This window comes from Peromyscus maniculatus, chromosome 7 (assembly GCF_049852395.1).
Source record: "Peromyscus maniculatus bairdii isolate BWxNUB_F1_BW_parent chromosome 7, HU_Pman_BW_mat_3.1, whole genome shotgun sequence".
Lineage (NCBI taxonomy): Eukaryota > Metazoa > Chordata > Mammalia > Rodentia > Cricetidae > Peromyscus > Peromyscus maniculatus.
Window position 1 is genome coordinate 94,205,021 of NC_134858.1, and position 14,055 is coordinate 94,219,075.

General features: G+C 37.5%; 1 protein-coding gene across 3 annotated transcripts in view; it reads right to left on the reverse strand.

The window, feature by feature from the left end:
- Rasa2 (RAS p21 protein activator 2) overlaps nucleotides 1–14,055 on the reverse strand; it is a 135,764-nt gene that overhangs the window by 98,024 nt on the left and 23,685 nt on the right. For all 3 annotated transcript variants that reach the window (XM_076576868.1, XM_076576867.1, XM_076576869.1), the window contains exons 2-3: nucleotides 13,514–13,631; nucleotides 7,178–7,281 (exon numbers count right to left, since the gene is read on the reverse strand). In XM_076576868.1, the coding sequence (XP_076432983.1) occupies nucleotides 7,178–7,281; nucleotides 13,514–13,631 (222 nt within the window). The remainder of the gene's footprint in view (nucleotides 1–7,177; nucleotides 7,282–13,513; nucleotides 13,632–14,055) is intronic.

The following is a 14,055-nucleotide window of genomic DNA, read 5'->3' on the forward strand; positions in this document are numbered from 1 at the left end:
ACTCCAGTTCTAGGGGATCCAACACACTCACCTCACACAGACAGACAGACAGACAGACAGACAGACACACAAAGCACCAATGTACCTAAAAATTAAAAAAAAAAAAAAAACTACTTTCCTTTGAAGAACCTTAACTGTATGTTATGTCCTTTCGCTTATAACATACCTTACTTTTAGTTCAACAGATGAAAACACTAAGAAAATGATAAACGTTTATGAGAAGACACATCAACTTTGGGATATCAAGTGAAAAGAAAGATAGAAAAATAAGCACAGAAAAACTTATGTTTGAAGTTTTTATTCTGGAAGTAGATGGTGATTATACTACTGCAAGATATATTAAAAAAAAAAAAACCTGTATGCTTTTCTCATTTTACAAATATTTTATCTTGAAAATCCCAGCACTTAGGAGGCAGAGGCAGGTGGATTTTTGTGAGTTAAAGGCCAGCCTGGTGTACAAAGTAAGTTCCAGGACAGATACAGAGAGAGACTTTGCCTCAAGAAAAAAAAAGGAAAAAAGAAAGATTTTAAAATTTGGAAAAAAGCTGCCAAGAACAGTGTACATGAAACTTCCATTTTCTTCACCCAGAATTTCCAAAATCTATTACATTAGTACATTTTTATCATGTTTTGCTCTCTTTCTGATATATATATATAATTTTTCCCTCTGGGCCATTAAAAAATAAATACAGTACACACGTTTTAAAAGAATCATTTGTTTGTATTTTGTGTGCATTGGTGTTTCTCCTGCACGTATGTCTATGTGAGGGTTTCAGATCCCCTGCAACTAGAGTTACAGTTGTGAGCTGCCATGTAGGTGCTAGGAATTGAACCTGGGTCCTCTGAAGAGCAGCCAGTGATCTTAACTGCTGAGCCATCTCTCCAGCCCCCTACAATACACACTTCAAAACAAGAAATTTTATGGCATGTGACTTACACCTTAATAAAGTTACTTAAGTTATTTAACATATTAGTTTTATAAGCTTATCTCTTATTTATAACTTAGAACTCAAATTATAGACATTTATAATTAAAGATAAGTTAAAATATACAATTAGATTTTTATTAGAATGGCAACTATTGTAATACTACTACTCAAAGGAGACCTACTGAAAATTCATAATTTACTAACACAGAAAATTTAAAATACATAAAACTCTAAACCCATGAATCTTTTTTCTTTCAAATATTCAGTGAAATCTAATATAAAGATAGAATTGTACAAAGTAACACTAGGAAAATTTACTTCAGGGTTTTTTGTGAATTTTAAGATGAGAAATAAAGGTAAAACTGAAATTATTCTGGTACTGAATGTGTACACTGATATCTAAGTACAGAATATGGGCATTAACTAAAAGAAGCAAATATTCCTTATACTACTAAAGGAATTTAGATGAGGGTCAAATTATATAAACTTCTTGAAATGTTTCATCTATGGATTATATAAAATTCTTAAGAAATCAATATACCTGAAATGGCTTAGGATACAAAATAATGAAGTGTTCAATTTAGTATGGTATGAATGTAGGATAATCGTAATTATCATAATTCCAATTATCACTGATTCTGTATCAGAAGTAAATTTTAAGGGAATGAATAATAGCTTGGTACTTAAAAAACACATACACACACATGCACACATACGTCTTACAGCTGAAGTTCTTATCCTTTTTTAAAGATTTATTTATTTATTATGTATACAGCATGTATGACTGCAGGCCAGAAGAGGCACCACATCTCGTTACAGATGGTTGTGAGCCACCATGTAGTTGCTGGGAATTGAACTCAGGACCTCTGGAAGAGCAGTCAGTGCTCTTAACCTCTGAGCCATCTCTCCAGCCCGTGAAGTTCTTATCTTTTACAGATTTTTGTAAGGGAATATTGTTGCTACCTTCTCCAGAGGAAAAAGCACAGAGAATATCTAGCATACAACTTTTAACATCTTCAATTTATATAGAATTACTTTTTTAGCCTTTCTTGTTATTAGGATCCTAGGTACACTACAAAAGCACTTTGCTACTGAGCTACAGTCCCAGTCCTAGGATATAATTTTTAGAGAGTTTTCTAAGCCAGATGTGGTGGGCACATGCTTATAACCTCGGCACTTATGAAGCTGAAGCAGAAGAACTGTGATCTCAAGTCAGCAGGGGGAGGGAGACTATATATATATATATATATATATATATATATATATATATATATATATATATATATATATATACACATATATATATATATGTATATATATATATATATATATATGAATGAGAGTAAGAATGAGCATGAATGAGAGAAACTTACTGTCCAGAAAAAGAATCTCTGCAGAACCTCCAGTCTACCATTTCCATAATTTTAAAGCTTTAAGCAGACTTTGTAAATATTTATGCAGATGTGTACACATACACACACAGCAAGTACTTGACTTTAAAAGGTAGAGTTGAAAGTTTTTATTTGGAACTTTATTGCTTTGATCAATTCATGCCCGCATTCTATAAATCACACTGGTACTGATAAAAAGTTCCATGTTCAAGTTCCATGTTGCCTCAACTTAAGCCTATTTAACCAAATATGTGCTTAAAAGCTGCATAGAAATTCATCTTTTCTACTAAATCTTTCAGATCAAAGGGAATACACCTGATATGGGTGTCTTCCCAAAAGACCATCCAGCCCCACAAGTACAACATTTGAGAAGCAAATTATCTTCTTCTTATACACCCCCCCCACCCCGTTTTTGTTGTTATTTTGTTTTTCGAGACAGGGTTTCTGTGTAGCCTTGGCTGTCCTGAAATTTGCTCTGTAGACCAGGCTGTCCTTGAACTCACATCTGCCTGCCTCTGCCTCCCAAGTAATGGGGATTAAAGACATGAGCCACCACTGCCTTTTTAAAGAAGTATTTGTTTGGTTTTCTAGATGGAAGCCTGACTCTGTAACCCAAGGTAGCCTCAAACTCACAGCAATCCTGCTGCCTCAGTCTCTTGGTATACAAGTGTGGATTTGCATGCCTGGTGAATTTTTACTTTAAAAATAAGCAAATAGCAAAGGCAACTTTGGTAAATCACTATTTACTGAAATAAATATTAAAAGCCTTGGCAAGAAACACTAAATGAAGACTATAGGATATGCAAAGGGGCAATGAAAACACAGAGCATCTTAGCAACATGCAGTTAATTACCAGTTACTCTCGAATGCTAATAACCAACAGCTTCTTTCAAATCCCTACTCTACCTCTCTGACATTGAAAGATCTTGCAGTATGTGATAGGTATTAATCTCTCCTATCCCTCTTCCCACCTTCTGATAATGTCTTATCAGTGTTTGCTGTGGGACGGTCTGTATGTCAAATTGCTCTGATTGGTCAATAAATAAAACACTGGTTGGCAAGTGGCCAGGCAGGAAGTAGGTGGGACAAGGAGAGAGGAGAATTCTGGGAAGCGGAAGGCTGAGGCGGAGAGACACTGCAGCCGCCGCCATGACCAGCAGCATGTGAAGACGCCGGTAAGCCACCAGCCACATGGCAAGGTATAGATTTATGGAAATGGATTAATTTAAGCTATAAGCACAGTTAGCAAGAAGCCTGCCACGGCCATACAGTTTGTAAGCTATATAAGTGTCTGTGTTTACTTGGTTGGGTCTGAGCGGCTGTGGGACTGGCGGGTGACAAAGATTTGTCCTGACTGTGAGCAAGGCAGAAAACTCTAGCTACAAGTGTTCACTGGAGTCTCTTGATACCTGAAACCCTCCTCATTTGCTCCCAGGTACTTTTGCTCAATCCAGAGCAGCTCCTAAGTTCTCAGGTAATACAAGTTTAATTTGTTTGAAACCAAAGTCCCTTCTCCCCTTTTTACATGTCCCTCAAACTTGAACATTCCTCCAGTGTTTCCTACTCAGTAACAACCACAGAAATACCACCTCCCCTCACATCGTTTTTCACCCTTTGGTCCCTAAGTCCTATCTGAACCCTATAAAGCACTCCCTCTTAGGCATTTCTGATGCCAATGCCTCATTCAACTCACATAACAGCATCTTCACTGTCTCCATGCCCCAGTTTCACCCTAACTACCTATTGTCTATGATTTCCAAACTACAAAACCAACAAACAAGAGTACATAAAAAATATGGGGATTCATTCATACAACTATACAGAGCCACTATATTCTTAAAAGGTTCAAAATCATTAACTACAGAATAAAGTTTAAATTTCATAGTTTTCAAAGCTGAAATGTTTTGTATCACAGCTTGACTCCGATGTATATTCCTAGCTGCGCTTTCTTACCATTCTTCTCCTAACAACATCCCATTAACATCAACACCAACACAGAACTAACATCCCAGACACAGCACTCATCCCTCCTCCTCGTCACCTGTCAGGTACTACGACCTGCTACTGCACTTCCTTTTCCTACCTTGTTAAGAAGTCTCGGTTAACTGTTTTAATTTTTTTTATATTGGAGAGATGGCACTGTGCACACACATGCATGCACACATGTGTGTTTTGGCATGTGCATGCTGTGGTTTGCATTAAACAAAACTGGTTCTTTTCTCTTCTGTGATTCCTAAGTATATTGTTCACATCTCCAGAACAAACTCTATTATAATATAGGTTGACCATCCCTAATCCAAAAAACCTGATATCAAATAGGCTCTGAAATCTAAGACATTCTGAACATCAATGCAACATTAAAAAAAAAAAAAATTAGATTTGGGATGTTTTTCTATTATGAATGAGCAATTGGAAAAAAAATCTACAAAAGTATGTCAAAACTCCAAAATCTCAAACATTTCTAGTCCTAAGTATTTCCAATAAAGCATACTTGCTGAATATTAGAAAACAAGACGGCCTCTCAGATAAAATGGAAGCAACGTGTCTTCTATTATCTTCGGAACTCTACCTTTTGTATGCTCCATGTAAGTATCGGGAAAATGTTTAATTTAACTGAGGGTGCAGCCTAAGAGGGGATCTATCAATAAGAGGTTTCTAGGAAGAAGAAAGAGTGCATGAAAGTTAAGAAGCAGTCATAAGAAAAATACTTAAGAAAACAACTCGGTGGCCATTGAGATGGTGTTGATCATAATCCCCAGGACCTACACAGCGGAAGGAGACAGCATTTGCTTTTGTGGTTTGAATGAAAATGGCTCTCATAGGCTCATGGAGTGGCCTTGTAGGTGTTGCCTATTGGAGGAATTGTGTCACTAGGAGTGGGCTTTGAGGTTTCAAACACTCACACCAGGTCCAGTGTTAGTCTCTTCACCTCCATATCCAGCACCATGTCTGCCTGCATCTGCATGTTTCCCACCATGCTGATAATGGACTAAACCTCTGAACTGAAAGCCAGCCCCAACTAAATGTTTTCCTTTATAAGAGTTCCCATGGTCATGGCGTCTGTTCATAGTAACAGAACACTAAGACAGATGCCTACAAGTTGTCCTCTGACCTAGACATGCAAACCATGTGTGCATGCATGTGTGTGCATGGCTGGCTTTCTCTCTCTCATAAAAACAAACAAAAGAAAACACACTACCATAAAAATGTCTCTTTGTTGACTTTCAATAAGCTCTGAGGCAGAAAAGAATTTGAAAGAACAAGTATTCAGCAGCAGAAGTGACAAAAGGTAGCATATTTTATGGTTCAACTCTGAAATCCTTCCCCACAGCTCATGTATTTTAAACACCTGGTCCTCAGCCAGTACTGTCTGGGGAGGTTTGGTGCCTACCTGACAGAGACAAGTAACTAGAGCATGCATTTGAACCCTAGTTCTTGTCCCCTGCCCCCTGCTCCCTGGTCAGCTGCCAGGATGAACCTGCCACTTTATGCTCCCAGTGACCAAGCCTGAGCCACCCCCCCTGCTGTGCCTTTCTCTCCATGACGAATCCCGTAAAACTTTAAGCCACAGTCCATCCCTTCTCCTTCAAGTCGCTTCTGCCAGGAACTTGTCATGGTGATGTGTAGTTGAAAAGTTTTTCTTCAGTCCCACCCGGCCTGTGGTCCCATAGCCACTTATAAAATAATTACTCAGAGGCTTACATTAATTACCAATTGCATGGCATATGGCAGGCTTCTTGCTAGCTAGCTCTTATATCTTCAATTAATCCATTTCTATAAGTCTATGTTTTGCCACGTGTTCTGTGGCTTACCAGTCTGTTGGCATGTTGTTCCTTGGGCGGCAGGCTGGCGACTCTCTGCCTGTGCCTCTCCTTTTTTTGTCTCCCTGCCTTTTAGATATTGTAACTGTAATTCCTGCTTGATAACTGTTCTATTACATTAACTTTACTATGTTAAAATTAAAACCTTCCTTTTTGATTAGAAAGAAAAGGGGATGTTCTATGGGATGTCTTTCTGTATGCTGTGAATATGTGTTGCTCTGATTGGTTGATAAATAAAGCTGTTTGGCCTATGGCAAGGCAGCTTAGAGGCAGGCAGGAAATCCAGGAAAGAGTCAGGAAGAAGAAAGGCAGAGGTGGAGGAGATGCCATCCCACTGTCTGGGGAACAGCACATAATGGCATACAGGTAACGCCACAGAACACGTGGTGACATATAGATTAATAGAAATGGGCTACATTTAGTTATAAGAACTAGCTAGTAAGAAGCCTGAGCCATAGGCTATATAATTTACAACTAATATCAAGCCTCTGAATGATTATTTTATAAGCAGCTGCAGGAAAAGGGTAACAGAGATTTGTCTGGACTGCTCAGAGCCAGGCTGAACATAGGAAAACTTCTGACTACAGTGATGAGAAAGAATACAAGTCTGTAGACATCTACAATACAAATGTGATAGATCAGGGCTGATGGGGCATGCTGTAATGCCATCTACTAAGGGGACTGGGATAGGATGATCCTTTGAGCCCACCAGTTCAAAACCAGTCTGGGAAATATAGTGACACAATCTTCACGGGGGACAAAGGAGGGCGGGGAGCTGAAGAAATGGTTCAGCATTCAAGAGCAATGATTTATTTTTCAGAGGACTTGGGTTTGATTCTAAGCACCCACATTTTACAAATATTTTATCTTGATAATACCAGCACTCAGGAGGCAGAGGCAGGTGGAGCTCTGTGAATTCGAGGACAGCCTGGTCTACAAAGTGAGTTCCAGGATAGCCAGAGCTACACAGAGAAACCCTGTATCCAAAAAAAAAAAAAAAAAAGAAAAAAAAAAAAAAAAAAAAGAATTGTACCTACCTATACGAAGATCTCTTTGTAAGACATTCTTATCATAAACATAAAACGACAAATACTGGAAAGTTCTTGGAATCTCAAAGTAAAATTCTTCACTGAAATATGGTCTAGAGAGAAAAGAGAAAGCTCATTATGCCAAATAATATATAATTTATTATTACTATCAAATAATTCATTACTACCACTATTAAAATAGTCCTGTTAAATAAAATCAAGTCCTGTTAAATAAAATCAATTCAAATGTCACTTTCAATAAACATCAATGAAATTATAAACTAAATTCTTTAGAAAAGAACTTCAAAAACTCCAAAATTATTCTCAATATTGTTTTAGTATTGAGATCCTAAACAAATTAAGCTGAACTAAAAAGACCTCAGGTGTTAAAAGAATTCTAAACACATAATTTTTCAGAAGGTCCCGTGGACAGAAGATCTAGTAACTGCCTAGGTCATGGTCACCTAAGTAGACCTAAATGAGAGTCAAGAACAAAGCCATTCACATTATTATCTTAGAAATATATAACTACATAAAGTTGTATTGATCACAATAATACCTAACACCTAAAATGGATAATGCTATATAAAATATTTTCAAATGTACTATAAATATTGAATATTAAATATTTTTATTATCTTTCCCAAATTATTTATAAACTACATATTATCAAATCTTATCTATGGAGGTTGGTGGCCTTTGATAAATTTACAAACCTGTGTAGCTTCCACATCAATCAAAATATAGAACACTGTTACCACCCTAGAAAGTTCCCTTATGCTCCAATAGTACCTTACACAAACAACTAGTTTTATGGGGTTGGGGGAGTCCAGGGCCTAGACTTGGGGCCTTGTATATGCTAGGCAAGTACTCTATCACTGAGCTATATTTTTAGTCCAGTGATAAGAATTCTTCCTATGTGTGTGTATGTGTGTACATATGTGTGCAGGTGTGAGTCTATCAATGTTGAGTATGGATATGATAAGATAAAAAGGGAGATTATGGAATCTACTTTTAAAAAGGAACTACTTGTTTTAAATAAGATAAGTAATGAAAATTTTTTGGTCTGAGTTTATCAAATGTTAATGGACTAGACATTGTTAATGTAATCTTGACTGTATATTGCATATACTTATTGAAGATAGTTTTTCTTGTATTAGTTATAAGCTTTTTTAATTTTAGACAAAAAGAGAGGAAATGTGGTGGTATTGTGTTCCCCAAAATATTGTGTACTCTAATAAATTTATCTGGGGTCAGAGAACAGACAGCCACTAAATACAAAGGCTAGAAAATGGTGGCACTCACACCTTTAATCCTAGCATTCCAGAGATAGAAATCCCTCTGGATCTCTGTGAGTTCAAGGCCACATTGGAAATAGCCAAGCATGGTGACACACACCTTTAATCCCAGAAAGCCAGCCTTTAATCCCAGGGAGTGGTGGTAGAAAGCAGAAAGATATATAAGGCGTGAGGACCAGAAACTAGAAGCATTTGGCTGGTTAGGCGTTTGGCTGGTTAAGCATGTGGCTGGTTAAGCTTCAGGCTTTCGAGCAGCAGTTCAGCTGAGACCCATTCTGGATGAGGACTCAGAGGCCTCCAGTCTGAGGAGACAAGACCAGCTGAGGATCCGGCGAGGTGAGATAGCTGTGGCTTGTTCTGTCTCTCTGATCTACCCCAATAACTGGCCTTGGGTTTGACTTTATTAATAAGAACTTTTTCCATTTTTTGTTTTGTTTTGTTTTGTTTTTTGTTTGTTTGTTTTTCGAGACAGGGTTTCTCTGTGTAGCTTTGCACCTTTCCTGGAACTCGCTTTGGAGACCAGGCTGGCCTCGAACTCACAGAGATCCGCCTGCCTCTGCCTCCCGAGTGCTGGGATTAAAGGCATGCGCCACCACCGCCCGGCCAATAAGAACTTTTAAGATTCCTGCTACAGTTGAGTGTCTTCTTCAATCTGTCTCCACCTTATTTTTTGAGACAGAGTCTTTCCCTGAGTCTGGATTTCCCTGTTCCTACAGGCCCAGATCATTTTCAAGCCATGGCAAACAGCTTGTTACATAGGTGTTGAGGATCCAAACTCAGGTTCTCATGCTTGCACGACAAACACTTTACTCACAGAGCTAACTCCCCAGACTCAGTGATTTGATTTGTGTGTACATATGTGTGAAATGGGTGCATCAGTATGGAGTTGAGAAGTTGAAATTGAACATCTTCCTCCATCTGTCTCTACCTTATTTTTGACACAGGGTTTCTTGCTGAACCTGCAGCTCACTGATTTGGCTATTCTGACTGGCCAGCAAGTCCCAGGGATCCTCTTGTCTCCACATCCTCAGTCTTGGGATTACATCACTAGTGTTTGGCTTTTTACATGGGTTGCTAAGTATCTAAAATGAAGTTCTCAATGCTTTCAAGGAAGCACTTTATCAACTGACTCAACATGGTTGGGGAAGGCCTGGGAGGCCCCACTGGCAGTCAATGACTACTAGAACAGAACATCATTTTCTTCGGTGGTGCAGCTGTTGGTTAGTCTCTGTGCTCCAGGAAATAATGTCCTACCCATGCTTATGCAAGAGGCCTAATTAAACTCAGTGGGTCACATACATTCACGAAAACAGGAGTACTTATTAGAAGGTGTTCAGAGGGTGTGCAAGGGGTATGATTTAAAAACAATACATTCATGTATAGTTGTTGCAAGATACTTGAGCAAACTGTAAAGATGTGTCGCTGTTTTACCTTGCCTGTCTAAGGCACCTGATTGGTTTAATAAAAAAGCTGAATGGCCAATAACTAGGCAGGAGAGGTTAGGCAGAACTTTCTCAGACAGAGAGAAGAATGAATCTAGGTGCATCAGTCACCAGCAAGACATGAAGGGAGTCAGACATGGAAGAAGTTGGACATACAGAATGGAGAAGAGGTAAAAAGCCACACGGCAGAATGTAGATTAATTAAACAAGTTAATTTAAGTTATAAGAGCTAGTTGGAAACAAGCCTAAGCTAAAGGCCAAGCTTTCACAATTAATAATAAATCGCTGTGTCATTATTTGGGGGCACAGAATTTTCAAAGATTGAATTAAAAATAAGACCTATCTCCCAGAAACTTCCCTTGTGCCCTCTGCAACTACCCCATCACACTGTAAGTCAACTGGTGAAAGCTCTATCATTACATTACTCATTAAATCCTAATATTAACAAAATGGTTTCAGGCTATGTGTGCTTGATCTCTTTTCATGTGTCTTCAAGACATTTGTATATCATCTTTTAATGAAATATCTGAGTCTTCTCCTATTTTAAATTTTTTAATTACTAAGGGTTTTGCTTTCATTTAGAGATGTTTAAAAGAAGAATATATTACATAATTCTTTTGGGAATTCTACACTATTTTCTGTTTCATAATTCAAAGTTATAAAAACTAAAGATCAAGAACAAAAAGAAAAACTCAGAGGGAGAAGTTAGATCTACCATGTAGCTACTTTCATCTGAATGACTGATCTCAACTTATATAAATATTGAGAACATTATAATAAAATCAAGATGTAGAAAGGTTTTTAATACATATTGTTTTGCCCCATTCTAAAAGGAAAAATTAGAGGACACTCAGAATCTAAGAATTATCTAATCTAACTAGTTATACTCTTAAGTGTCTATGGTAGTAACACTGCTAGCTTTAAATTATCTTTCAAATTATTTTCTTATTTTTAAAGGTGGATAAAGAAATAAAGAAAACTGATTTCATCGTTTTCTGCTACACAAAAATTCATAAAGGTTAAAGGTTAAAAAATATAAGCTAATTCTGGTTATTTTCATATATATGGCTACATATTACAAACTACAAGTACCCAACTTATGGACAATTACTATTTAATTTTATCACTGAATACCTTGTGATATAAAATTGTTGTAACAGACTGAAATTTAAATAATTTCAGGTCTCAAATCCCTGCCTGCTGTGCCTTTAACTTCATTCATTATGTGACAAATTATTCAGACTTTTGGTGACATTATATCATTTATAAATGTAAATAAAAAAGACATGTATGAATTTGTATGCACAAATGTGAAAAACATTAATATAAGTATATGACTTATGACAAAATCTTTGAAGTGTATCATTCCCAAACTTTATGGGCTACTATTTTTTCTTTTTTGAGGGGGAACAACTGTGAAGTCAGAGAACGGCCAGTGGGAGTTGGTTCTCTCCTTTCACCATGTGGGCTCTGGACACCTGCTATAGAACAATATTTGCACACTATAAATATGTATTGCTCTGTTAATAAAAAGCTGACTGGCCAATAGCTAGGCAGGATTTGTGGGGCAGAGAGAATGCTGGGAAGAAGAAAGGCCAAGTGAGAGAGTCACCAGCCAGAAGGAAAGGAAGCAAGACATGCAGCAGAGGTAAAAGTCACGAGCCTCGGAGTAGCACATAGATTAATAGAAATGGGTTAATTTAAGTTCTAAGAACTAGTTAGTAATAAGCCTGAGCTATCGGCCTAGCATTCATAATTAATGATAAGTCTCTGAGTAGACATTTGGGAGCACCTGCTGGGGCACATAAAAACTCCAACTACAGTTACTAAACTCAAGTAGTCAAGCTTGACAGCTGACATCTTTACAAACTACTGACTAACCCTCTACATTGGCCTACTTTAGTTTTATATAATACTTTCCTTATGAAGAGTTCAAACTTATAAGAACCAAAAGACATAAAAGGGCACGCAGAGGGGTATGCCTACAACACAGGCATTTCAGAGGCTGAAGTAGGAGGAGTAAGAGTTCAAGGCCAACCTGGGCTACATAGCAAGACCCTGTGTACCGAGGAAGAGGAGAGGAAGAAAGGGGAAGGGAAGGTGTAAGAAAGAGGAGAAGAGAGAAAGGAAGAAGAGGAAAGAAGACATAGGCAAACTGCAGAGGGGAAGACAGGCAAGAATAAGGAGACAGGGTAAACACAGTACCAAAACATATTCCAGAAATCCAATGGAATGAAATACAAGTTACAACTTGTTTTTTTATTTTGTTTTGGTTTTTGTTGTTTGTTTGTTTGTTTGTTTTTGAGACAGGCTCTCACTATGTAGCCCTGATTGGCCTGGAACTTCCTATGTAGACCAGGCTGGCCTCAAATTCAACAGAGACCTGCTGGGATTGAAAGCATGTGTTATGATATCTGGCTTTAGCACAATCCTAAATCAGAATTCCAAACACTGCAACAAGGCAGAGGAGGCAAATTAAGAATTTGCTGTGATACTTTCAAAGTGTAATTAACTTCCAAAGATGAAAACAACCTACCAAGGGCTTATCCCCTATTAATATACTAATAAGTTAATTTCAAGTGTGAGTGAGTGAGTGAGTGTGTGTGTATGTGTGTTCTTGTGTATATGTAGGTACAGGGGTAAAGGGTGTGTAGGCTAGAGGTTGATATTAGGTTTCTTTTTCAATCATTTTCCAACTTATTTTTTGAGACAAAGGCTCTTGTTGAACAATTTGGCTATACTACCTGGCCATCCAGTTCCTTGGATCCTCCCATCTCCATGTCCTCAGCACTAGGACTACAAGTGGGAACTACTGCACCTGACTTTCTCACATGGGTGCTGGGGATGGAACGGCAATCCTCATATTCATGCACCAAGTACTTTACCAACTAAGTCATCTCTCTAGCTCCAACTTGTATAAATTTTAAAAATTAATTTATTCTTTGGAGAAATAAAATGATGCACTTTGAGGAAAGCTCAAATAAATAGGCAAAATTTAGCCTAGAAAACAGACTCAAGTCTTACAATAGTTTTCAAACATTTAATAGTGTCATACAAAAGATGAACTAAACTCATTCCCCAGAAAATCTAAGGGACCTCCTAGGACAACTCAGAAAAAATACTTCCTAAGGCAATGAAAAGCCACGAGAAAGCAAGCACTGCATTGATGTCATTCTCACAGACAGACGCGTAAACAGAACCCAGAAATGAGCAGAGCTTGGTACATGGTTGGATGTCATTTTAATAATCATTAAGCAATTAAACATAAGCACTTTCTGAGTCAGAACAGTTCAAAGACCAAGCAGACTGCTTAGGAAGCACGAACTTCTTGGTGACTGGAACATTATTAAGCAGATGCCACAGGACCCCTAGCCAAAGCTACTGTTAAGGAGCCGATGATGTTGTTAGCCTAACTTACTGAACATTCAAGGCCCCTTCAAATGCTTACATCCTGTAATTCTAAAAATAAATTCATAATAGAAAAGAAAATCTTTAAATAAAAACAGTAGTTTAAATTCAAGAATATCAACTTGATAAAAATCTGGAAAATACATAAAACTATGAATACATATCAAATGAATGGTAATTTGTTATTTTCTACCAACCTTAAAGACTTTTCAACAACCTGGGTGCGATAAACTTCTTCTTGGTCCAAATTTATAGTGCAGAAACAATCTCGCATTTTGTTGGGTCCAAGATATGGCAATAAATTTTTTGCTTCATCTGTTGGCACAAAAGTTTAAATTGGTATTAAATATCCTTCCTTATACCATCCAAGGCTTATATATGCATATGAATTCAGTCTGAAAGAAGGCTAATATGGAGTAGAGAAAAAAGGAACTAGTGATCAGAGAGGTCAAGGTGGTCTAAAGGAGACTAGTAAGACTGGAGGATGTGGCTAAAAGTGATGAGTTTTTCCTGAGAACTCTGTAGCAAAGTGTATTTTTTAATTAAGAAAAAACCTAAATGTTTAAAAACAAAAAAGACTGAAGGGAGGAGCTATGTCTAGACACATGAGGTCTTAATACAACACTGCATCCTTCCCCTATGAAAAGGTACTCACTCTCCATTCTGTCCAACAAGTACCATCTCAAGAATTTTCCTGCAATTAATCCCTTTCCTGAATCAGCATTAACTTTCCTTTTGA